The 26765-nt window shown below is 35.3% G+C and overlaps 1 protein-coding gene across 1 annotated transcript in view; it reads right to left on the bottom strand.

The window, feature by feature from the left end:
* Positions 1-26765, bottom strand: part of CFAP54 (cilia and flagella associated protein 54) — a 96544-nt gene that overhangs the window by 66799 nt on the left and 2980 nt on the right. The window contains exons 2-21 of the mRNA XM_017738039.1: positions 25991-26137; positions 23978-24149; positions 21803-21861; positions 20393-20536; positions 19859-19972; positions 19662-19757; positions 18930-19128; positions 17775-17849; positions 16770-16882; positions 16491-16659; positions 15775-15860; positions 13695-13829; positions 12509-12656; positions 10664-10719; positions 9580-9708; positions 8172-8319; positions 7270-7347; positions 7065-7186; positions 2870-3043; positions 495-587 (exon numbers count right to left, since the gene is read on the bottom strand). Coding sequence (XP_017593528.1) covers positions 495-587; positions 2870-3043; positions 7065-7186; positions 7270-7347; positions 8172-8319; positions 9580-9708; positions 10664-10719; positions 12509-12656; positions 13695-13829; positions 15775-15860; positions 16491-16659; positions 16770-16882; positions 17775-17849; positions 18930-19128; positions 19662-19757; positions 19859-19972; positions 20393-20536; positions 21803-21861; positions 23978-24149; positions 25991-26062 — 2382 coding nt within the window. The 5' untranslated portion in view covers positions 26063-26137. The remainder of the gene's footprint in view (positions 1-494; positions 588-2869; positions 3044-7064; positions 7187-7269; positions 7348-8171; positions 8320-9579; positions 9709-10663; positions 10720-12508; positions 12657-13694; positions 13830-15774; positions 15861-16490; positions 16660-16769; positions 16883-17774; positions 17850-18929; positions 19129-19661; positions 19758-19858; positions 19973-20392; positions 20537-21802; positions 21862-23977; positions 24150-25990; positions 26138-26765) is intronic.

Genomic DNA, 26765 nt, shown 5'->3' on the forward strand with positions numbered 1-26765 from the left:
AAAGAGCGTGAACTTAGAAATAAACTGTGTCTGAATGTGAAGGTTATTGAAAGAGTTATATTATCATGCTGCCAGAATTAACTAAGGCAATGTCTTGTTTAGAAGAAATAGCTGAGAGAAATTACACAATTAAGAAGAAAATGAATAATAATCTGTCTATAATTTCTCTTTTTTTGAATTTCTGGAAAGAGTAGTGTCTGGAGCACACTCTAAAAATATTTCATATGCTTTCTTTTACTTTTGCATTTCTTAGATATCACCCAAAAAAACATAGTTATAACAAGAGACAGATTTTTTTAACTTGAAGCTTTTGAGTAATTTAATTTATTATTCAAGAAGATTCCTGGAAGTTTTCTGGTGTAAAGATAGAAGAGTTTGTCAAAGGCTTAGCCAGCTACATTATTTAAAAAAATACGTCAGATAGAAAGATTTAGGGAGCTGGGTTTTTTTAGAGGAAGAGCGAATTACCTAAACAAGTTTTACCTCTGTCTTACCTCTTCTCCTGAATTTTGAAGTTTATTGCTATTTAACCTTACTTTTGTATTACTTCCTCCTGCTACAGAGCCCAAAATACAGTACCATGAAACCTTTGAAGAAAATGAGAACAAAATTAGTTGATGCACAGTATTATTTCCAAGTTTTGCCTAATGTAGAATGTAAAAATTTTGTGAAAACAGTCTCTGCAAAAAACCTCAGCTTAGTTATAAAAAAGTCTAGTCTAACTGCACTAAAAACATCAATTAATTTATTTAGCTGGAGAACTAGATATACTACAGTGGCAATAAAAACAGATGATTCTCCATTATCCTAACCCCACCCTGAGTTACCCTATTCCTCAAAGCTATCCCAAAGCACAAACTCTATAGGTCACAGATTTAAAGTCATCTAGATCCATTATTTGATCCTTGCAATAGTATTCTTCTAAAGTTGGCATCAGATTCTGATTCAGCAAACTGCTTGAGGACAGATCCTTAAAATCAGGCAAAAGAAATGCAGGTATGACATCCCTTCCTTCTGTTGTGTCAACTGCAGAGCTTGGCTTCCTGTCATCAACCCTGCTGAGGCTGCACTCCGTCTCAGTGTCTGTGTCATCGATGAAGGTACTGAAGAGCACCAGTCCCAAGACTGAGCTCTGAGGGACCCCACTCATCACCATTCACTACCTGGACATAGAACCATGGACTACAACTCTGGCTGTGTCCATCCAGCCAATTCCTTATCCACAGAATGGCGATTCATCCATCAAATCCATGTCTCTTCAATCTGGGGATCAGGATGTCATGTAGGACCATATCAAAGGCCTTACAGAAGTCTAAATGATGACATTTGTTGGTGTTCCCCTGTTGACTGTTTTTCACAAAGTGTTATTGAAATTGAGGCGATTATTTTCAGCAAATGAGCCTTAAGATCTAAAAATTTCAGAGGTATTTTGACTCCTAGTACAAGAACTATATATGTCTAATTAAATCCTAGGCATAAATTTATCCTAAGAAAATAACTAAATCCTAAGTATTCAGATAATAACTTCTACATTAAAAAATACCCTCTCTGTCTGCTCAAAAGCTATGTGTAATTTCAGATAAAAAATTCTTCCAGACTAGCTGGGCTCAAATTATAAGAATAATAATCATATTTCGCCATCTAGCGGCCCAAGATGCTGCATTCACTCTTAAAATGACAAACAAAATGTATCAAAGAAAATGAAGTTTGAACACTTACCAAAACAAAACCACCAAATTTTAAAGATTTTTTTAAATTTTTATTTTATATTCAGTCAGGATAAAAAGAATAAAATTTTCCCTACTTAATCTATTTGAAGTTCACTAAAAAACTGCAATAAAACTGCAGGTTCTGAAACAACTGTTCACAGAAACATTCTTAGCACTATTAATAAGATTTGAGTTTCTACCATGTTTATACACAAGATTATTTTGAAGAAGCTTGCAAAATACGGAAGCTTCTCTCTCAAGAAAGCTGCAGCTAGTGTAATTTTCATACTTCAGCCTACCTGAATCCTTTCTTGAAAAAAGAGAATAAGACAATTTGGAACAGTCAGAATGGATTTACCAAGGGCAAATCAGGGCTGACCACCATTCCTGGCCTCTGTGATAAAATTACTTGATTAGCAGAGGAAGGGAGAGGAGTAGATGCCATTTACTTTTCACAGTAGTGCATGCATGGTAGGAGGAGGACAAGCCATAGACCTAAACTGAAGCAAGGGAGATTCCACATGTACATAAGAAAAATAGTTTTCCTATGAACATGTTGCCTTGCTGGAACACAGTTTCCAGAGAAGCTGTCTCCATTCTTGGAAGTTTTCAGAACTGACTGCATAAAGCTCTGAGCAAACTCATCTAATCTCATAGCCAAGCCCACTTCGAGCAGCAGGTTGGACAAGAGACCTCTCCTAATATCCTCTATGATCCACACAATTCTGTGACTCTACAAGTTCAACAGAAAGTGGATTATTTCCACCTGAACTACGTCAGTTCAACAGTTCATTAACAGAGACTTCAGTGTGCTACTTTCTTGCATCATATGTTGCAAGTCTTGCATCTCTTCAGAGGGTAACTAGGAGTATGTCAACCCCTAAGACAGAAGACAAGCTTTTGATAAGTGGAATAAGTAAGTACTGGAGAACAGAAGCACCAAGGAACATGATGCATGAGATTAAAAAAGTTTTATGCAAATGTGAAGATCAAAACAGTGAGTCACAGAGGAAAACTGACTCACAGAGGAAAAAAAAGGGATACTTAATTAAGTCAGAATAACATAATCTTCTCAGGAACAGAGAAAAATGTGTTGAAACAAGTTTTTCTCTTGTGTATTGTTTAGTTATTTCTTATGCAGTCATCATGAAAAACATTACCTGAATATCTGAATCAAACGGGGCTGGTTTAAATGTCATGGAGCAATGTGATCTAGAAAGTAACAGAGGAGGAGGAGGAGTCCTGCTTTTTTTCCTGCTGCTCATAGCTTCTTTGAGACTGCGATACAATGCACTTTGTTCAGCTTCAACTTGCTCAATTAAAGTTAGTGCTTCCTATGATTGAAATGAAAACAAAAGGGAAAATTATTAAAATACAACAATCAGACAGATTTAAAATTTAAAAATTATTTTCAAATTGTCATAGAAAATTTCACTGCTATGTAGAAAACTTTCAGCAGCTTTTCATATTATCCTACATCCTAAATCAGGATGAACAGTGCTTTGTGTAAGATTACATATGCAGATTAATTTCACAATTAGAGAATGCCGGGTTGCCTATGAAAGAGGCATACCCAGTTTTGGAAGAACCTGTGGGAAAAAAGAGAGTGATCACAAATAACGTTGGTAAGCAATTAGTGCCAGCCAGTGATTAACTCCAACAAGAAACAAAAAAGATATCAACTCCTATTTAGGAGAGAGCTGGAAACCTAATCTGTGGAATTTCTGAAGGAGCTGTGGAAGCGGTTAGACTGATTTTTTGTACTTCAGAAACAGAGGGAAAAAATAAAGTCTAGAAATGAAGAAAAAGGAGGAGAATATGGGTCCAGAAAAAGTAGGGCTAAGCCATTTTTCACTTTGTTAGCTGTAGACAGCTTAAAGCTGACTGACAGTCTATTAGTCTTGCAAAGATGTAGGAACCCCCTGCACACAGTGATTATGTGGCCATTTGGCTGGAGATCAAGGGTACACTATTTTCTTACTTGACTGAATAGCAAATTGGTTGGTTTCTTCACCTTGATTTCATTGTCAGTTCAAGAGAAATTTAACTTGGAAATCTAATATTAAGAACTTAGTACTTCTGCATCTTGACTTGTGGCAGCTGTTCAGTGCATACCAAAGCCAAAAAGGCCAACTCCCAGAGATGAACCAGGATTACATTTTTTGTAGAGACAAGAAATGATATATTCCTAGAACTAGAAATTTTATTTGAAGCCTTTTAGTACCCTGCACTGGAGATTTAGGCTGAGCTGAGTCTGGAAGACAAACTGAAAAAACCCTCCAAGATATTGGCAAATCAGTGACAGTCCTAAAATCTTGCACCTTAACAGTTCCTTGTTTCTGTCCTCATACATTTAGAAGACTACACCACAGCAGGTCAGATCACAGCTTGAGTAAGCCTGGAAGCTCATGTTCAAAAATTATTAAAAGATTACAGATTTGTGGTCAAATGAGTGAAACAGAGAGCTAAGATTTAATAGAGCCTTTTGCTTAGCTAATCATTTTCACAGTCCTACCACTCCTCCCCACTGTCTCCCCCTTTAGATTAGGGTTGCATCCACCCTAATGGGACACATTAAAGGAAGGATATAAGATAAAGAACAAGATACAGAGTGACTCTTTCCATCACACAACCATTCAACTTTTGCAATCAGTAGTTTGAAGCTTCATTGCTTCCTTTAAAAATATACTCCTTCATGATAAGCTGTCCTATGATACAATTTTTAATTAAAAGAATCATGGACTCATTCTTGTCTGAGGACATATTTCTGATTAATGCAAGGGCAGAAATGCTCCCAGGTCGAGTAAAGATAGTGTTGTGACTGAGTGGTACTGCATGACCTGTACTTCAGTAATTGTAGAACTTGGAAGGTAATAAATGCGGCAGTGTTGCAAGATGAACAAGAGTAATTATAGGAGAAAGGTTCACGAAGGATGTCTGCACTGTCAGGCTCTCTTGAAAGCTGTTTATTGCATAGGCGAAGTTACAGCATTTCAGGGAGTGGGTATCCAGAGCCAGCCCTACAGCTGCCAGCTCCAGCTGTAGGCACACCTGAAGCCGCTTTCTGTTCAAGTTACAAAGCATTATATACTTTTCTTTGCAGAGTATCTTAATACATAACAACCAATAAGCACCATACACAACACCTTTACATTTGCCTATAGCCTATCATAGCTACTACCATCACCATATTATAGTCATTATTATCCAATCACAAGAGTAAGTAAGTTACAATTTAAGCTTACAATGGAAAATTCTCAGACCTCTTTTCTTCTTCCTCCATCAACATTTCGTGTTTGCCTGCGATATCTCTCTTTTTGGTAAAGACATGTTTTCTATTTACTTATGCTCTTCTTGAGACTTATTTACTTGGTGACAAACGTGTCTTTGTTTGTAGTCACATACCTTTGTCCTATTCATAAAAATCTCCTTCCAACTCATCTCCAACCTTTGCCTTCTCAGTTACTCAGCGATCAGTGTTTCAGCAAAACATCTTTTACTCTATATCAAAACTTGCTTTCATTTCTATCTCATCCTCAGTTTCTACATTCAGAGATCTTTCTGCCAAGCCTACATACCTGTGAAACTTTCTTACCAAACTTTCATCCTCTCCAACAAGTAATCTTACGGTTGAAGAAGCCAAATGTCACCATAAAAACCCCAAATGCTTGACCTGAAATAAAACACGTTATCCCTGCCTCTGTTGTCACAGACTAGCACCATGGTATTAACTTAATCGCATTAATTCGATTTTACAACTGGCCAATGAGAACTACCAGTGTATCCAATTCTGTAAAGACTTACATGTCCAACTAGACATATAGGAAAGGAAGGAAGAATTAAACAGCTGTGAAAGAAATAATAAAAATGGAAGGCTGCACAATGCTCATTAAGCAATTTAAGATAATTGAGTATACACATATATTCAAAAGATTCCATACCTACTCAGTTGTTTACTGCATAAGAAATGCTTATTTGTATGCATCTCAAAATAAAATAAACTGCTTCAAATTTTGCTACACAACAAGAACAGATTTGTAGCATATTGTGCTGATTACAGCAGAAAAGACCAGAAGATGCAAGTAATTCTATATAGAACTCTACAATAAAAAAAGCAAAAGCATTAAAATAAAAGCATGGATTTGCTGTTTACCAAGTGAGCACCATTCACCTCAAGCAGGAAAATTATTGAGCATATAATTAAATATTTCATCATAAAACAAATATCAAAAGAGCTCATCCTACGTTTGTCCAAACAAAGTGAATTCTGATATTTTCTGGCAACTAGCTGCAGATATATTATATTTTTTTAACTACATCTTTCTTGGTGAAAAGTGCACAGAAGCAAAATGTAGTGAAGGTCAGTGTAAGAGCTTAGTAAATGTTTCTTTGGGATAACCACACATTTCTTGGTAACTTCTTGTAAGTCTTCATTGGTGACTACAGTTCCAAATTTCATACCATATCCCAACATCTGATATATTTATGATATTCATAAATAACATATATTTTACAAATATATGAGAGAGATTTTTAATGTATGACTTTTCAGATCCAGTTTTTGCATTCTTCTGATGTAATAAATGTATGTATTAATTATCATGCTTCCAAATTTGTGGTACTTAAAAGAAAAACACTTTCTAGTAACTTCTTGTTTAAAATACTCTTTTATATATTATATAGTGAAAATTGCAGATTCTGTTATCTGTTGTACAGGCTATAAAAAAATTTAAACCCTGTTAAAATTTTTATTATTCAAAAATTGTCAGCAGGCAATTTTCATGGACAGATGCTGGCACAAAGGTCAGTGGAAATACTCTCATTGATTTCAAGAGACTGAAATGAGCCCAGGAAGAATCTACTTCTAGCACCAAAAAATTACAAAATCCCAGTATCTAACCTGTTTATTCAGAAAGAATAAAATAAATTCCATGTCATCATCACCAGCCAAAGTATTTTAAGAAAACTTAGAGATCTTGGAAGAAGAACAATGTTGAAGATTACAATAAGGAAACCTGAATGACATTTTGGCAAGGTATAGGTTCATAACTGCAAAGTCTAGGTGATTAAGTGTAGAAGGAAAGATCTTATCTTCTCTCAGGTTTCCTGCAGTTTTCATGCATGCACAAAATTTGGGGATATGCTCCTTCCTTGTTTTAAGGTCACTTTATTCTTTCATCATAATGAAATTTCTCAGGAAAAAAATTGACAATAGAAGTTAAAAACACACAATGACCCTCAAGTTCTCCATTTTTCTCGTTTTTATAAGAACTAGTATTCCCTGTCTTAATTACACAGAAGACGAAAAACTGTGCTAATGACAAAGAATTTCTATCATAAGACTTTTCTTATTACCTCCAGTAGCTGCCTTTGGGAAGTAGCAGTTAACTCTTCAGGGAACTTCTGTGCAGCCTTTTGCATCAAAAAGATTGCTCTGGATAGCTTATTCCTTTTAATTTTTTTCATTATAAGTTCTTCTATAAAACAGATATTTTAAGACATTTGTAAAACAGTGACAATAATTTATAATACTTCTAAAATCTTAATTAATAAGCCTTACCTGATAAATATTGGAAAGCTCCAATATTCTTCTCCTGAAATTTACTAGACTTAAGACTTCTGTCAACAACTTGAGCACCTGTGTAGAAAGGAAATACTGAGTTATTTTGATAGTGCTATTGCAAAAAAAATTGAGTGAGAGAGGTTAATATGTAGTTTTACAGTAAAGCTGTGCTCCATCTCACGTTCTTTTATTTGGTTCAAGTAGGATTTCTTGTACAGATCATGCCACAAAAATATTCCACTGTCCTGCTCTAACATCTTTAGTAGTTCAATTAACACCACAGAAAAAGAGAGGTTTTGTTTGATCATAAGGAGCGGGGCATAGTGCAGCTCTGTAGTGTCAAACTAATACTAACTTTTAATTTAAAAAAAAAAAAACAACACTAAGAATGAGAGAAAAAGCTGAGTTTTTTCAGAGGCCATTTGGCAAGAGTGGGGTATCTGCTGGCTGGAAAGATATAGAGACAACTTCACAGGAGCAGAAGTTCAAATTACCAAGAGCATGGAATAAAATATTCAAGCCATTATCTAGAGAGAAAACTAGCATTACAGAAAAAAATAAATCTGCAGAACATCCCTCAACTTTTCTTTACTGTAAAAGAAATATTATAAAGGCACTGTAAAAGTTAATATTATACCTAAATTACAACAATGAACTGCCTAGGAACTATGTCTGTTAGTGGCAGCAAAATTTAACTCCCATTGGTTGAGTAGAGGTTGGAGACTAGTATCATGTAAATCTAAATTCTGCAAATTCAGAACATTATTTCCGTCTATATGTGGCGTACATCAGCTCCTCTTCAGAAAGCAGATAGTCCTTTACTCCTTAGTACTACATAATATACTAACAAAAAGACTCTAATCAAGTTATGAAGATTATTTATCTTTACTGAAACCTACCTTGTGTAATTTTAAGAAGTTTCACAGCTACTCGATGTTGGGCCTGAATGAGCTCCAAGTGTAAATCTGTTACAAAACCATTATCTGTTCCTGTTTTATCGTCACCACATCTCAAAACAGAATTCAAATTCTGATCATTTGAGTCCACCTAATAAGTAGGAAGTGGCAATTAAGCAAATACAAACTTTTACTACTTAGCTTACTGCATTTTTCTTGATATTGGTATTATTTCAGTAAACTGACAAGCACTGAAATTTCTTATTTTTGTAAAATGCAGTCAACCAAGAAAGCATGGAAAGAAGGAGAGAGACCAAACAGAGAAAGCATGGATAATGGACAAAGAAAAATAGACAAAATCTGAGAATCAATAGAAAACTGGATCAATAATAAAGACAAAACTACAAAAAATGTTTTACTGTGTTACCAGTCCACAAAACAAATATCATATTGATATAGAATGATAATATTTAGAAAATCTGAACTCACATCAACAGCAAAAATTTATTTTAATAATGAACAGTTGCAAGCAATAAATATGAACAGGATTTCTGCTCTTATTCTATACATGAAATCTATACATTAGAATTATTTCAAAAGAAAATGTTGAAGAAAATCTAAATGAGTTCACAGTTTACTACTGAAAGAGAAAAATGCTATTTCAACTTTTTCTGGCTTTGGCTTTGGCAGTTAGTTTTCTTCATAGTAGCTGGTATGGAGCAGTGTTTTGGATTTGTGCCAGAAATAGTGTTTATAATGTCAGGGATGTTTTCATTACTGATGAGCAGTGCTCACACAGCATCAAGGCCTTTCCTCCTTCTCACACCACCCCACCAGAGAGGAGGTTGAGGAGGCACGAGAAGTTGGGAGGAGGCACAACCAGGGCAGCTGATCCCACTGACCAAAAGGATATTCCAGCCCATACAACATCATGGTCAGTATATAAATCTGGGGGAAGGAGGAAAGGGGTGGATGTTCGAGTGATGGCATTTGTCTTCCCAAGTCACCACTACATGTGATGGGGACTCCTGGAGTTGGCTGAACACCTCCCTGCCCATGGGAACAGGTGAATTAATTCCTTGTTTTGCTTTGCCTGTGTGCAGCTTCTGCTTTCCCTATTAAACTGTCTTTATCTCAATCCACGAGTTTTCTGGCTTTTACCCTTCCCCCAGGACACTGTGAGGGACCGGGTGAGCAGCTGTGTGGGGCTCAGTTGCCAGCTGGGGTTAAACCACAACACTAGTACACAGAGATATATTTTTTCTATTCTCTTCTTACATGGGCCAGGAAGGTGAGGTACATTTGATAGTGCTGAGATTTCTAAGTATGAAGAAAATACAAGGTATATGTCACCAAAATACAATATATTACTGATAGATTTTGTTGCAGTGTAGCTTTTTGTAAACTTTACCTTTCTAGAGCAGTTGTCAAATATCGACTTTCCGTCTCGTGAAAGGGTCATTAACCGAGATGTGTTCATGTCATTAATTGCTTTTTCAAGAATTTCATAAGCAATTTGTAATTGTTCTGTAGGAGTTTTCTGAAATGAAAACCCATATAAACATGTTTTATTACATTAAAAACTATAATATAGACTATCAAAAGTAATGTGCTTTTCTTTTTAGCTGTTGAAGTTTAAAATTATCAGATAATCTTTACACAGGCACTACTTCCCATACTTTAATATACAAATATCAATATTTTAAATTTCAAGTAGGACTCTTTTTCCTTCAGCTCCAAAAAAAAAAAAACCCAACCCAATTACTCAGAGTTAGCTTACAGCAGAATGAATCTGAACTTAGAGAATTAAGTAGAAAACATAGTATTTTTCACAAGCAGTTTTTCAGTATTCCATTAAATACTACTAAGAAAACACTGTTTCTTCAGAAAACACCACCTTTAAGTAAATTGTCACTAGACTAAACCTTCTCCATGTGTGTAAGCCTTAAGACATATCACTGACAACACTCCTCAACCCTCAGGCTAATGCTTATCATTTGTCCTTAACATGCTTCAGTAAGTCATTTGATTGGACAATTCTGCAAAGTGCTGAACAAAGCAAGGACACTCAGGATGTTTTATTCTACATGATCCTTACAAAAAGAAGGAATCAAGAACACAACCCAAAATACTTTCCTAAATGAAGCAAGGACTAAAATTTCTACCATCTTAATAGAATGTGCTATTAAGCAATTTAAGGCTAGTATTACAGATTGGCATTAAAAAAAGGCATACAGTGGAAATTACTGTGCTCATGCTGTAAAAAAAGTTTCAAATACAATCTCTTCCATAAAAAAGATGGATAAAAAAGACTCAGGTAAAATTTTCAAATTTTATTTCATTTGAAAAAATATCTTTGCTTTTTTCCTCTGCACTAGCAAGATGGTGTGAAACATTTCATCTTTGTAAAACTAATACAAAATTGTATTAAAAGCTTCAAGCAATTCTTTTTCTATACAAAATCAATGTATCAATGAAGATAAATTGGACATTACCATCAGTATTTCAGGCATATCACAGGTTTCATCTTGCAAAAGAGAGGCACTTCCTCCTTTTCAATAGGAAGAAAAGCAGAAGTGAAAATTAAATAAACCCAGAAAATGTTAGTACCATTTGATCAGCTCCACTACTAATTTTGAAGTCTGGCAATAATTCCATTCTTCAGTGTTTGACTGTGAGAGGTAATGATATTGTTTCTTGAAAAGCTTGCCAGGGCTGAGACACACAGCAATGTATGTACAGTTACACTAATACATGATATGATTATCCAATAATATTGTATTTTAAAGGTACCCTATATTTCACAGCCGCATTATATCCAAGCTAATGAAACTAGGACTCATTTTGTAGTTCCTCATATTTTTGTAGCATTCATATCAATTCTCCCTTTTGAAATCAACTCAAATCTATTATTATCTAATTCACAGTAGGTTTAGTGTTAATTTCACTTATAGAAGGATTTTTAAGTATAGGAGGTCATATTTTTATGACAGATACTATTTCATTTCAGTATTTCTTGAAGTGGTATTATCACCCTTTTAAAGTTTGCTTTGATTGTTTAAATTACTTTCATTTATGAAGAATGCATCCAAACTTATGTTTTCCTCTTCAAAACAAGAGAAAGCAAGTTTTTAGTTCTTGGTTACAACCCTCTAATTTCTTTGCTGAAATAAATTATATTTTGCCCTTTCAGAGGAACAACCTTCTGGTCACTCCTTGTGCCACTTTTGCATGTTTCTTTTTGCTTGTTCACCATCTCTTCCTCTTATATGAGAAGATTTGTATTCATTCAGTATTCATTCAGTGTTTATTCAGTATTCATTCAGTAAATAGGCTCTTTTCAGCACAAGCATGTCATTGACTGTCAGCCTGTTTTGACCTATGGCTCCTATCTATTCAGCTTTTTTTCCTCCAAAAAGACATATCTAAACTGAATGAAAAAGAAGGGGTGCTACAATGAGGATTCATTTAGTCTCCCAGAGAACATTACGATTTTCATAGCACCACCAAAAACAATACCTACTCAATACCTAATAACAAATAGTAATTTCCCAAGATTTTTTTACTTCTGAAAGTGCAAAACTACTATAATTTCTTTCTGTTTCTAGACATGGTCTAAAAAGATCCTTAACACTTACTCTCTAGTTGCCGTAAAACATTTATGAGAATTATGATTCATATTCCAAAATACACAACAGGGAACTTTTAAAAGCATGTCTAAATATTCATATTTTACAGCATTAGTCAGGTTTAGGAAGGAAATATGTTTAATGTGATTGTGACAGCACATCCCAATAATGTCAGCCAAGTTCAACTTCAAAAACAATTGAATTACTACACAAAAATCAAGACTATGTAGAGAAGAAAACCAAACTGATGACCCAATAAATGCAAAAGCTTCAGTATGACCTCAATATTTTCCCCTTTTGTTTGGCCTGCAACTAATCAACCAGCATTTGAATGCTCCAATGAGCCACAGCATGTACTCCCTTCCGTCTAGGCCATATTCAAAGAACATATCAGTGATCCGAGGCTACTCCAAAGGGGCTAAGAGACATGTAGAAGACATATCAGGAGAGTGAGTAATAAGAGATGTAATTCAAAATGGGGTTACTCCAGTAGAACTGGAAATGTAAGGAAAGAAATCATAAATCCTTGGAAAAACAGGTTTCATTAGCTCCAATTACGGATTAAATTTTGTGCGAAAAACATTGTCCTACCCTTAACAATCTCTTTACAACATTTTTTGAAGATGTATGTTTGTCACTTTTCAGCTCAGAAAAGTTCCAATCTTGAAAGTCATTCTTGAAATAAGACTCTTTTTTTCTTCAAAGCTTTACCTTCTTTTTCCTTAGATTCACTTGTAGAATCAGCTACATTTTCCAGTATTGCAGCTAGACATAGTGTTATCTCTGCAAACATTACATTAGTGTCTGCTATGTTGCTCTTCTCCATTATTTCATTTATTATCCAGAGTATATGAACCCACTAAAAATGGGAGAATGAGAAAGATAAAAACTAAGACAGAGCTAAATCAAATTTTTGGAAGACATTAATATATTACAGAGGTAGACAGGGTTTTGCACTCAAAATTGTTTAAAAATATTCACAAGCATGCACACAACTCCTTTCCTGGATCTGGCTTCTTTTTTTGAATGTCACCAGACTAAGATGCTGAATTTTCACTGCTCCATAGCTCCTGTTCCTTCAGACATCAGACTTTTTTTATTTTAGAATATTATTATTCCTGCATTCCTTTTGCAAGGGCTTATGAATGTTCTACAGCCATAACTTTCACACCTTGCTCTAGTGCAGTAAGCCTTCCAGTAGATTTGATTACATGCCTCTCATTTATCTCCATATCTTCCCACTTAAACTCAGAATAAAAGAGACCCAAATGCTACTGTTGAGCAATAACCAAATGCTACTGTTGAGGAAAATAACCATACACTACCTTCTGGGGAACCTCTGAACAGTTTTATTTTATAGGGTCACAAAAATAACTCCTCCAGAAACTGTTTGGTTAGCATCAACTGGTAGCCCAGAGAGCCCATTTCACCAAGAGCCTCTCTCACAGGATAAATTCAAGGTAAGGCTGTGACTCTATCCAGTGGGCTGAACACTATTGACTCCCACCTCCCTTGTCTTCAGCTGTCAGGTTTTTGCCACTTTGCTCAACCGATCTAGGGAACTTTCTTGAAATATCAAAAAATTTACATTTTCTGCCACAACATCCCAAATTCTTATATCATGCCCAAATGTTTTCACTAATTTAGCTTCTCACCACCATGGCCCACTGGCAGAGTGAGGGTTACTTTACTGCAAAAAAACTAAGAGATATTTTGATACTGGCACACGTGAGCACAGTGTGCTCAGAGTGTATATGCAAGTCGTATTTTTGGTGAAGAAGATTTATCTGCATTTTACCATAAGAAAAGGCACTTAGACTGGATACCAGTATTTTACTGGCTTTTCTATAACAGACTGCATTCACATTAAGAGAAATATATTATAATGAAGGACTACTTGGTAAGCTTCATGTTTGTGGATATATTCTAAGCAGTCACTTCCACTTGCTTGGATTTGCTGAAGTTCCATTTTACACTTCTGCCACAAACACATTACTACATCAACAAGTATTTCTTTGTCAGGATGGACATTCTGGAAAGAAAAAACAATATAAATGTGGAAATGGGTAGGCATATAAACACACAATAACCCAGTACATAAATAGTCTCAACATTTTTCAACACAAGCCAATAAAATATGTCGCTTTCTTATAAGGGATGACAACATTTTGAAAGCTTTAGAAATACCTTTAAAAAACTATTTCTGGTAAACCACCCAAGCTTTTCTTCTCTCAACAATATAAGTGCATTTGGAGGTTTGGGGAGTTTATTTCCTTTTTTTATTGACAAGCTCTTAAAGGTAACACAGAAAATGAAATCAGTGAGATGAAAATTACATGGGAGCAAATTAACTATGATGCTGTAATAATTAATACATTCTGGAGAAATTTTATTTTTATTACAGTATTTAAATATTTGCAGAAGAAAATCTAAATTAATAGTTTCATTTTGCTTGACAGAGTACTTCTATGGGCTGTTGGTGCATCTGAGATGATGAAGCACTGAAAAACAAACAACTAGAACAAAATTTGGAGTGAAATATCTAAGAACTGAAAGAAATGTTAAACCCTATCTGCATCTTGCAGAGACAATAATTAACAAATTCAAAACTCTCGTCAGTTAACCTCTTAATTAACACATTTTAAAAGGCAATAGAGTTCCATCTATGTGTTAAACACATTCTGAACAATGAGTAAGGATCAGTACACATCTTTATCACCATTTATAGCAGAGTTGAACTAGTTATCTCAGGTGCAGTGAAACCTGATATATCCACACTAACTACATTCTCATATATGCTTGAGTTAAGATTTCAGGGATATGGATAATAAAACTGGGGGGGGGGGGAGGGGGAAGTAAATCAAAATTACTTTTGCCACTGGTTTGGTGGCAGCAAGCTGCAAGATTGCCTCAGCTATATATCACATAACTTCACCATCAGTGAATGTTCTGTTAACCAGGGGTGAATTTGTCTTTCTTCCCTGGACAGATCAGGTATCAAGGAGATGTGCGGGGAAGTGTAGAAGAACCAGTAGAGTTTAAATCCAAGTAATTGCCTCCATACAGAGGTCACATTAAAAACTGACAAATCATGCTATCTAAAGGTATCTGTGGGGTACCTCACAGGCAAGCTATTTTGACTAAATATACTACACTAAAGCTAAAAATGTTTGTGCTCCAGTTACATGCAAATTGTGGCAATATCCAAATTATATCTAAAATAAATTTTGCAGTTAGGATATATGCCATGTTAGCAGAACAGATTTTTTCTAGGGAAACCTTTTCATTAGTCTTTTTGATCACAAACTATTTTAATGCAAGTGCTAGTAGTGGAGACACTGCACCATAATTTTTTCCCCTCTCAGTAGCACATTAAGGGGAAACCTCAGTTTGAGCAAGTGGTTACTCTGGGAATAAACCATCGGATACATAATGGGATTAATTCCATAGTAGAGACTTCAGCACAGAGTCCCACTCTCATTGGTTTTGTTGTTGCTGCTGCTTGTTTGGGCTTTTTGCAGCGAGAATTTACCTTAAAGTGCAGACATAGTGCACTTTAAGGTAAATTTACCTTAAAGTGCAGCTATTAAAAAGGCATTATCATTTCTTAGGGTAACTGGCCCCATTTCTATAAATATTGCAGAAGTGTTTTCCACAGCTGACCCCACTTAAATCTAGCATATGTAAGGAAATTCAATCTCTGCTTGATTAGCTGATACTTGCAATCAGCCCTATGGTCTTCTAAATAGATTTAATATCTATTAAACAGTTTTAAAGTAGCCTTATTACATAGCATTTTAAAAAATGAAACTATGTTTTAATCACAAACTGATAACATTTCATAAGTGCATTTTTTTCACTTTTTATATTCTTGCAGTTTGTTAATCATGTAACTGATTCCTTTGATCTTCAATTATATGCATTCAGCACAGATTAAGTGATCCACTGAAAAGAAATGTGTCTAATTCTGTTATTACCTGCTCAGATGTAGAGATACAGGAAAGCACTGTCGTTGCCAAAATCACAAGATCATGAAAAGGATCTCCATGCTTTAACGATTGCTCTACATTCAACATTTATAAAAAATGGGGGAAAAAAGGAAAGGCAAGACATACCTAATTTAAAACTTAAGTTTGAAAATATCTGACTTACTAATATAAGCCAGCAGATAACAGTATAAGAAACAGTAAATTCAGAGGGGAACAGATAATTCCAAGTTTATTTCTTTACGTGAAAAGTGAGCAATTCTATTTTTAGGAAACAGAAAGTTTTCAAGATATATTCAGGTTTTTTGATTGTCATAGAATTAAACTGCAGTTGCTCTAACAAGTTTTTCTTTCTTCTATGTAAAGAAATTTTGCATAAATTAAGTGTAAGAACAGACAAAGAAAACCCTCAAAAATCTGTTTCACTTTTTTCCTGAAAACTTTTCTGAAAACATTCAATAATTTTACATCTTCAGTTATAACCTGACATATGTTTAACACACATCATGCATTTCCCATTTAGGGAAATGGTATAAAGGCATATTTTGGCAAATGAAAACTGGAAAACATAGGTGGCATTTTCTCAATCACTACTTTGTCGTAGACTACGGCATGAACCATATTACATAGTTTTTAAATAATCAACAAAACCTCTTGCTGCAAAAATATTTGAAATTCAGACACAACTATAACTGAACAACACTCACTTCTAGTTGTCTGCGTCTTTTCAGAACCTTGAGGTGTGCTGCCTTCTTTGCTACTATCGTCAATAACAGAAAAACAACATTCAAATTTTCCTGGGAATACTACAGGTTGCATCAATGTAAGAAGTTTGAGTTCTATTTCAGCTTTCTTCCATGTTGGGTCATCTTGAGCCTAATTGAGAGGAAAAAAAACATAGAAATTAGTCTTTAAAATATGTATTTTGAATACTCCCTACCATCATAGGAAAAGACTAAAGAATGTCTCAATCACATCCAGATTACCTGAAGAAAATTGTCAACAAATTCAAGAGCAGAATAAAACACGTCCCACTCTTCATAGCTGAAAGCTAATTTTACAAATTTCACAGCAGCATCTCCAGACACACCTTTTTCTCCTGCAGTGATGACAAAAATATTTTCTCTGTTTTATATATATGTATTCAGAATTTTTTAAGTCTGTTTTTTTTTATTTTAAAAATCTGGGTATTGATAAATACAAAGATAAATCTCTATGTGTTTCTGAATAGTCAGCATAATCTTTAAGGATGCTTTAATAACCTTAAAAGAAACAATAGCTTTACCTTTTCACAGTAATGTCTATGCTTACATGCTGCTTTAATGATGTATCTGCAGCCATAGAATCATAAAGGTTTGAAAAGACCTCCAAGATCATCAAATCCAAACTCTTAACAAATACCACCATGCCCACTTAACCATATCACAGTGTCTTGTTACATTCAAAAGAGGCTCTACATTACTGATATTAACATACCTGTGTAGAGGGTACCAAGGATCTAGTCCTTGCTGTTGCAGGAAGAGCTTAAATCTGGGATCATCCTATAATGACTCTTACCATCAGAAATTTAGTTTAAAAATTGCATAGAAACACATACAATTCTTTCAAGACAGGTAAACATCTCTCATTACTGTGTCAGAAAATGCTCATGTACACATAGGGAGCCTATTTCCTCACTCTTGAAGTTTATCCAAACCACAGTAAGGCAGAAAATGGACTTCCTGGTCCTTGGAACTCTCAGCAAGTGTTTTAGCTAATATATTCAGCAGTGTTCTGCAGTTCTAACAATATGCCACAGTTTCTGTCATGAGCTGGAAGGGACCCCACAAGGATCACCAAAGTCCTGCTCCTGGCCCTGCACAGGAACCACTACAAGAGGACACCATTTGGAAGACTATGTATTGAACTCTTAGTAACAAGAAAATTAACTCTGCTTACTGAGCATTTGTATCACTGGGTAAAAAATGCTTTGAAATTCAAAGCTATCTTACCTGTTAGCATCAACTGCAGAAGAGTAGATGATGGATTAATTATACCAAAATGCTTGGTGCCACTGCTCTCTCCGCCTTCAATACAGACAACTTGTTAAATAAATTTATAATCTATTTGACTTATGTTCTATTTAGCCAGTAATCATATGAAGAAAATATCATTCTGAAGAGTACTTAGTCTTTACATATCCTTTTACTGACAAAATATCTCTATACCCAGAACTATATTCAGCCCAGAGCCCAGCAAAAGAAAACTGTGGAAGGAACCATCAAGTCCAGTGTTTTTCGCAAGTTTTTAAATCTAACTCTGAATGGATTTTTTAAAAAAAAATAGAATACACCAAACACCATGGTATTTTGACCTTGCCTGGCTTCCTGACCCCCATGCGGCTGCTCTATCACTCACACTTTGCAACAGGACAGGGAGAGACAGGGAGAGAAAATGAGATGGGAAGCTCATGGCTGGGCTAATGCCAATTAAGTAAGAAAACAAAGCTGTGACTGCAAACAAAGTACAAAAGGGAATTTATTCACTATTTCCCATAGGTGGGCAGATACCCAGTCACCTTCTGGAAAGCAACGCTTCCAGATGTGTAGCAGTTGCTTGGGAGATCCCCCCATCCTCTCCCTTGGCTACAGGTGTAGTTGCTGACCTGGATGGGTTTTGGTGTGGGTTAGCTGTCTGGTGAGTTCAGGTCAGCTGTGCCAGCTACATCCTCTCCCAGCCTCCTGCCCACCGCCAGCCTAGTGGCCTTTGGGGAGAGGAGGGTTGGAGAGACAGCCTTGAGGCTGTGCAAGAACTGCTCAGCAGTAGCGAAAACACTGGTGTGTTAACAGCATTGTTTTAGCCATATATACATGGCACAGCACAGCCTGTAAAGGCTGCTACAGAGAAAGTGAACTCCAACTTGCTTAGAAAATATATGCATGAACTACTGCAGATGTTTCCTGATTATAATAGACCATGGAGATCAACCCAGATTTTTATCTTCTCTTTTATGAAGATATGCAAGACTACCTGCTTTTAAGGTGCTACTGTTATAAATTAAATATATACCTTCAGGCACAGTCTTCTTTTTTAATACAAAAGAAAAAATAAAATGGAGGTCTGGGCTCCTCACCAACAACACCATTTTGGCTTCTTTAAGCTGTTACCTGAGAGGATTTCTAGACCTGCAGAAAAAAGCTCAGAAGTGACATCACGAATTGCAATTTCATCAGGAACAGGTGGATGAGGGGGCAATAGACTCCTGCTACTATCAGACAGTGCTTCCAGGATGGCAAGGAACTGAGCTGCAGCACCATCGAACATTTCCACCAGCAGCCACTCGGTAGAGGTGCGAGGCCACAACAACTAAGTAAGAAAAGGTAATTTAAGCCCTGTGACATCTAAACCGACTTGCAATAAAGCAAAATTTTCTTCAAAACATTTCTCCATTAGAAAGTAAGTACACGTTCAAAACAGAAAATAACTACTGTAAAATATATTGCTGTTATTAATGTCATGCTTCAGAGGCATAGCAAAGCCTCATGCTAAGTGGGTACAGTACTTAGGAAGACTAATAATTTCATAGCAACCAGACACACTGCTGCATGGTATTTCACTTCAAAAATAATACAATAGAAACTATGAGGGAGAGTATTAAAGCCATGTAGTTTAAAGCCATGCAGATCTCTCCTGATAATTTTCTAAAGTAATAATTAGTACATCTTCCCTTCTTTCAAGCTTGTTCTGAGTTTTGTTAATAAATTCTGTTAACTATGAAATTGAAAGAATAAAGCTTTCTGCTTGAGTATAGTACCATGCATATTTTGAAGAATTATATCATATTTTCATCACATGACAAAATAAAGGAAGAGAAGTATTATGCAAAATGTTAGACTTACATCTACTGCTTTTCTTGGGTTAAGTTTTGACTCACGTCGAGTGTTCGACTTTCTTCTGGATTCATATACTGCTCTCTTGAAAATCATCACTGACATCTGGCACAAAGAAAAAAGTAAGTCAATAACTATGTGATGTGTTCTGTTCATAGAGATTGTAACTACTCTGCCTTTTTATAATGAATCGCAGGATGTGATACCTTTAGAGTGGCCTCTCTAAAAATCTTCTGTCTCTCTGTATTTTCCAGAGAAGAACTGGTATTTTCTAATCGCCTCAATTCGTCAATTTTAATCAAACCACGGCGAGCAAATATCTGCCCAAAGAATTTAAAAAAATAAAAAAGATACTCTGTGTTCATATTCTGTATGTTGATATTTAATTTTAGAATAATACTATTCTTGAATTTATACAACTGCAAAGAGCTCCAATGAAAGCCAGATCCTGAACAATTGAAAAGGAAAGCAAAACTTTTGCAAAACACCTTTTGTATATAGGCATGGGAGCTGGCCAGTGTTTCATGCTAGAAGTCTGCGACTGTGAGTATATTACAAAGTGTTGTTGCATTTGAGTTGATTACACATTTACACGTTGAGACACATCTCCACTTTGCAGCAAAAATTTTGGATATGGACAGAACTCTAAGTACATATTATCTGATAATAAGTAGGAATATTTAAATAAATATTTCCCATTTGATTGCATCTGAAATGCCACAGAAGATAAATCAGGATACCTCTCCATGAATGCCAGCTTGACAATCAAAATAACACTGAGAAACTGCTGTATACAGGGTGGCTCTCCATGTCAAATAATGCACAGATAAGAGTGGAATGGATGATTCCATACATACACTGGCCCACAGTAAGTATTCCAGGACCTGTATTGAAGAAATCTAATTTCAAAATGAATGCATTTTAACCTACATAAATATACTTACTATTACTAAAGGACAAAGACTTACCCTCACCTGGTAGAACAAAATGAATAAAAAGCATTCCTCCTGCATATTGTTGGGTTTTTTCTATCTTAAACTGTGGTCAAGCACTGTATTTTAGCCTCCAAGCTACCTTAACCATGCCAGTTCACTATAATCTTGCCACCAGACAGAGGTCCTGCCCTTCTCTCTTATCCGCTCTTATCTTGAGACTTATGCCTCTCTTTTCTGGCAGCTCCAGTGATCAGTTTTCAACAGGATCAGCAAGCTTATTTGGGATGCAATGGAGTCTGTCTTCTGCAGTGAAAGCCTGTGCTTACATTAATTCATACCCATGGAACCGGACTTATGGCCCCTAACTTGCAGGGCAACATAGTCATTGCAGTAATCTAATTATAATAATTAGTCCTACTCCATTGAATGAATAGTATCTGTACCTTCCTTTTCTTTGGGTCAGCTGTTCCCTGAGGTACATAAAATGTGCACAACTTTAGTCCTAAATTAAGTCAATATACAAATTTTATTTTAGTCTGGATTTCAAGAATCTGAAATACTGATGATCAATTCCTCTGTTTCCTGTAGAGAGGAAACTTGAATATGTTAAAGGAGGTGCTAAATCATTTCTGTTTTTAATACAAGATGTTCAAAGGTAAAAAACTTTTCCTGCTCAGTGGAAGATTAATAAAAAAACGCATAAGAAAATATACTGTATTAAGGCTAATTCAAATTCTGTTCAAGTTTTAGGAGAAAAGAATAAAGCTAAGAAACAAAAACTACTTTCAGAAAGAAAAAGGAGGGAGGAAAGGCCAGGTTATTTTTATCAAGTATTTACAACTAAAACCCTAGCCACCAGGTGTCAGCACATTTCCACATTTTAAGAAACAAGAGACCAATTCTTGGGACATACCTAGATGTGCAAAATAAAGCACCTGGAATCCTCTGAAACAGCCTAACATATGGCACTTCAGTGTCCAGCAAGACATTATGCTGGGCTTCATTCCACAGCTGAGGAAGGAGCAGACTCAGGAAGGCATGAGGGCTTAGAAATCAACCACTTTGAAACACAGACTTTTAATTTCCTTGTGAAAAAGTACTACTATTGACAATGTCAGTGAAATTGAAAAGTCAGGGTACAGTGTTATGCAAAACACAGGTGCATTCTCTAAACTTCTGCAAATTTTTCAACCCCTTCTATTTATTTTGCCCTACCTTAGCAGACTGACCCATCATCATCAAACGTCTGCATATGGTGTAAATATGGATAGCACCTGCAAAAAAAAACTAAAATAAATAAACAGGAAAGTTCTATAATCCTACAAGAAATTTGTTATGCTAAGCAACTCAATCTTATTATTATCTGGGCTGTTACTTCCAGAGAAAATGAAATTTGTTCTGCTAAGCAACTCAATCTTATTATTATTATCTGGGCTGTTACTTCCAGAGAAAAACAATTTAATGACTTTTCATTAAACGAATGAAAAACTAATGATCTTTCTCTAACAACTTCTAATTTAGAGAAGATGAAGCCATTAAATTCTTCTGCAATATTAGTTTCAAAAATACCTACACAGTGGAGCAGTATAATGTATGAATGAAATGTTAAGAATTTACTGTATCAAATTTTTACTAAGTAACTCATAGAAAAACAAATCTTAATTTCATCCCCAAATGCTAGGCTCTTTAAAACAAAATACTACCTCTCCTCACAGACTTTACCTTACATGATTCTTTTAGTCCATCATAACACTGTCCTGGCAGACACCACCAATACTACGTGATATTAAGTATGATAAGTGACATGAAGAAAATTGAAAGCGAGTAGAGTTTTCAAGAGCATCAAAATGACTTAGAAATAAAAACCTGTCAAAAAATTTACTTGACTTAAGCAATGTCATCAAATTTTCAAAAATCAGTCCTAGAAGTATAAAACACACTGCAATTCTGGGAGACAAAAAAAAAAAAAAAGCCTATTCTTCTGTCTGTATGAATGTTCAGAAAGGGACACCTGTGGCAGCGGGAGGCATCACAATGTCAACTGTCATAGCTAGAAGGGTGTTATTATCCCAATAAGCTCGAATGGAGCAAGTATTAGGAAGATTTCTTTTTATCAGTCAAATGTGTAATGAGGCACAAAATCTATTGTCTGAAATTGCAGAAAAATGCTCAGGAACTGGGGAAAATCTGAGAAAATCCTACTTCTAATTACAGTAGATTATTGGCTAGGATTGGTACAGAGACCTGTCCCACACACAGGCAGTGGGATGTAAGAATGGCAGGTGAGTATATTTTAATTTTAATTCTTCTCAAACACACCTCAAATGTAGGGACTGAGGGCAACAGCAGTCCCGGCAAAACAAAAGGATAAGAGTTTTGACCAATCATAGCTCAGAGAAAGTGTACATTTTTCAAAATGAAATTAAGAACATATTATCTCCTCACTTTATATTGCAACAATTGCCCATGGTAATTGGTTGGTTAGAGCATGGTGCTAATAATGCCAAATTCAATCCCTGTATGAGCCATTCAAGAATTGGACTTGATGATCCTTGCGCGTCCCTTCCACCTCAGAATAGTCTGTGATTCTGTGAAATTCATGCTCATCTGTTTACTTTTGACTAAATAACATTGCCTTTCAAAGCAAAAATATACTGTTGTTGTTCCTGAAATTAAAATCTTGATAAATTATTCTCTGTGTATCTACTTTGCAGAAGTTCCATTCTTTTCTCAATTTTTTCCTAATTCAAGCATTTACAAGCAACACCCTAAAATCTTACATAGGGATTAAAATTCTTAAATGCCATACAGTATTTTTTAGAATAGTTTTATTAACAACTCCTCCCTTCAAAATACTTTCAAAAATACAAAGATGTAACAGCAGACAATAATTTTCTACTCTTAGAGCTGCAATCCGCTTTTCAAAAAAACTAAAAAAAACCCAAAACAACAAGCAAACAAAAAACCATCAAACCAAACCAAAACCACAACAAAAAACCAACCACCAACCAAAAAAACCCCAAGACATAATGAACTCATCAAAACAAACATTTTATTGATAGAAAAATCTTGAGGGTTTTTTTTTGCTAATCAGGATTCACTCCAAAAATGTCCTTACTTTTGATTTTATTAGTATATTCTTAAGCAGTTATGATGAAAAAGCTGATGCTTCTACAACAGTCCACCTGAAAAGGCACACTGTGGAAATTTTAATTTTAAAATCCCTTCTACTTGAAAAAACAAAAAAATTACAAAAAAAACCCCCGACTGTGATTGAAGACTAACTAGAGATTTATTCATGACTCTTAGGTTGACCTCAAAGAGCATGTATAAAAGTTTCCCTTCACAGCTTTGCTTAGCAAAGAAATGGAAATGGAAAGCCTGAGGTACCATTGTAGATAAGCCAACACAAATTCTCCTGAGGTAGAGCCACTTGCATAGTGAGTCGTAAGGAGGTCAAGACACTGAGACAAGTCTGCAGGGACTCTTGATTCTGAAGATTTCTGTCACTGCTGAAAACCATCTGATAAATGCAAACATTTCTTGCTTGCAAAGCATGGAACTAAAACACATAGAAATATAAATAAAGTTAATTAAAATATAAGCATATGTCTGTTCACGTCAGCAAAGTACAACAAAATGGTGAGTAGGAAAAGATTAAGCATACAAGAAAAAAAATCAGCATGACATTGAACTTTTCTACACTTCTCCATCTATATCACCAACATCTTATTTCTACTCTCATCTGTTACTTTTCTCTTCCACAGACAGATTTTTCCTTCTCTTCCTTGTAATACCTAATGTAATGTGACCTCAGTCATGCCTGGAGTACAGCATCAGCTGAACAAACAACATGTGAGAAAATGAGCTAAGTGGGACACAACCAGTCAGTACCTATCAATCTCTCAGAAGCCTTCTAACCTGATAACATTTGAAATTAAATCTTTTTTTGTAGTTAATTCACTGAAACTGGAGGTTTCTATCCCTGAAACTCCATTTCTTGATTTTCTTAGTGTTTCATTAAAAAAAAAAAGGTAACTGTGGAAACATGGCCAAAAACTTTACATCTAAAGCCTTTAGATGTAATGATTTGAGACATTATCATTTTCCATTTCCAATTGTAGGGATCATTGCCAAACTAGATTCCATATCTGAAAATTTAGGGATATCTCAGTCTGTAAAGTCTAAGTTACAAAACAGGCATTTTGGTATAGACTTGCAATAACATTTGGCACTAGCATTGGTTCAAGGTCTAGGTAGACATACAGAAAACAGCATCTCTGGAACTTCAAATTTATTTACAAAACATTTTTAAAAATTCATTAACATACTCTTTGATCATAGTCTTTCTAGGAAGCTAAATCATATTTTAAAAACAAAAAACATAATACAAACCAAGTATCTCTTCGATCATGACATCTGCTTCCAGCTTTTAAGCAAACAGTCTGCTTTCTTCTCTTCACTAAACGCCTATTTACACTCTAACCCTGACTCGAGGATATGAATTTGATTAGCTCAATATACAGGAGCTGCCTACCATTTCTGTTCATTGCTCTTGATCACAGAGTAACTTGCATTAGTTAATTCAAAATACCCAACAAAGTATGAAAAAGTAGAGCTTCTCAGCAAATAACTGCTTAAGGTAAAATCTAATACATTTTTTGCATTCCCCCTATATCAACTGAAATACTTTCTTCAACGTCACTCAGCTCCCTAGAGCTTAAAGCACTTAGAAAACTATTCAGCATTCTGCCCTCTTTGTTCATAGTGAGCAAATAAGCTGTGAAAAACATAACATCGCATTTTTAACTGCCATGACCTTTCATTACAAGTCGTACTTCCCACACTTATGGTACAAAATACAGGAGAACATTTTAATTGTCTTGCACTCTGCCTGGTTCTTAGATCATCCAATACAGAAATTTCCAAAATTGCAGGACATTTATCAAATTTTGCCCACATCCTGATTCTGACAGTGGATAATAGCAACTATTTCAGAGCAAAAACTGCTGTAAGCAGTTACAGAACACCGCATTCAGAGAAAACTGCTTTTTTAACACTATGTTGATGGTGGTTACTGTCACAAAAGCATTAAGCACTTATACCCTCTTAAAAATATACACCAACTTATACCCTCTTAAAAATATACACCAACTCCAGATGGCTTCTGTCACAAAAGCATTAAGCACGTATACCCTCTTAAAAATATACACCAACTCCAGATGTTCGTATCATACATATGATCATTAAATCTCAATGCAATTTATATCAACAAACTATTAAAGATTAGTCAATGTTAATATATAATTCATATTAAGTACATTTGTGGAGGATACATTGGGCTACTTACTTTGAATCTGTAAATGTCTTTAACCAGAAAAATTTTAAAAACCCACAACCTACCGTAAGTGCTGCATTTTTGTCTCTGAAACCATTTGGGAAAAAGGCAGATTTAAAGCGATGTGCATCATCCATGACATCATCAAGGTTTACAGAAACGAACTGCTGAAGGTATCTTTCATAGCACTGCAGAAGTGCCAACTTATACTCCTGAAAAACGGATCATATGTTCTTTTTATTGTTTGCATATTACATTTCTATTTCTATAAAACATGTTATTTTTTTATAATCTTTATATAGCAAAGTATCAATGTGAAAGAGCAACCAGAAGTAAAGCACTATAGTTTCATACAAATATCCAGCAATGCAGTGTGAACACTCAGCACATGAAAGGCTGAAATACTTGAAAAAATTACTTGTGCTTTACAAGTTTTAGTGAGTTTTGTTTACTCTAATCATAAATACGACATATCAGAGAACAATTATAAAGCAGGGTCCTGGGCTAACATAACAAACTCAAAGAGTTGCTGGAATATTCTGCGGCTTTGCAACAGTAATGGCAATGATACTACACTTTAGAAAAAAGTACTCCATAATGCAGAACTTTACTAGCAATATATAGACATAATCATTTCTCTCTTCCTTGTTTCCATGTTGTCAAAGCTTTTTCTTTTTTTTTAAGCAGAGAGGAAGAGTAAGATGCACTAAAAAAGACTGAAACAAGTGAAGACTGGAATTTAAATATGGCCAAGAAATCAGCATTAATAGACCAGAAATTGCCACTGGGTCTTTAAGAGGATGTTGAGCCTCATGTCTCATTCCAAATAGAGCTCCCCAG

Source organism: Corvus brachyrhynchos, unplaced genomic scaffold, assembly GCF_000691975.1.
Source record: "Corvus brachyrhynchos isolate BGI_N302 unplaced genomic scaffold, ASM69197v1 scaffold56, whole genome shotgun sequence".
NCBI lineage: Eukaryota > Metazoa > Chordata > Aves > Passeriformes > Corvidae > Corvus > Corvus brachyrhynchos.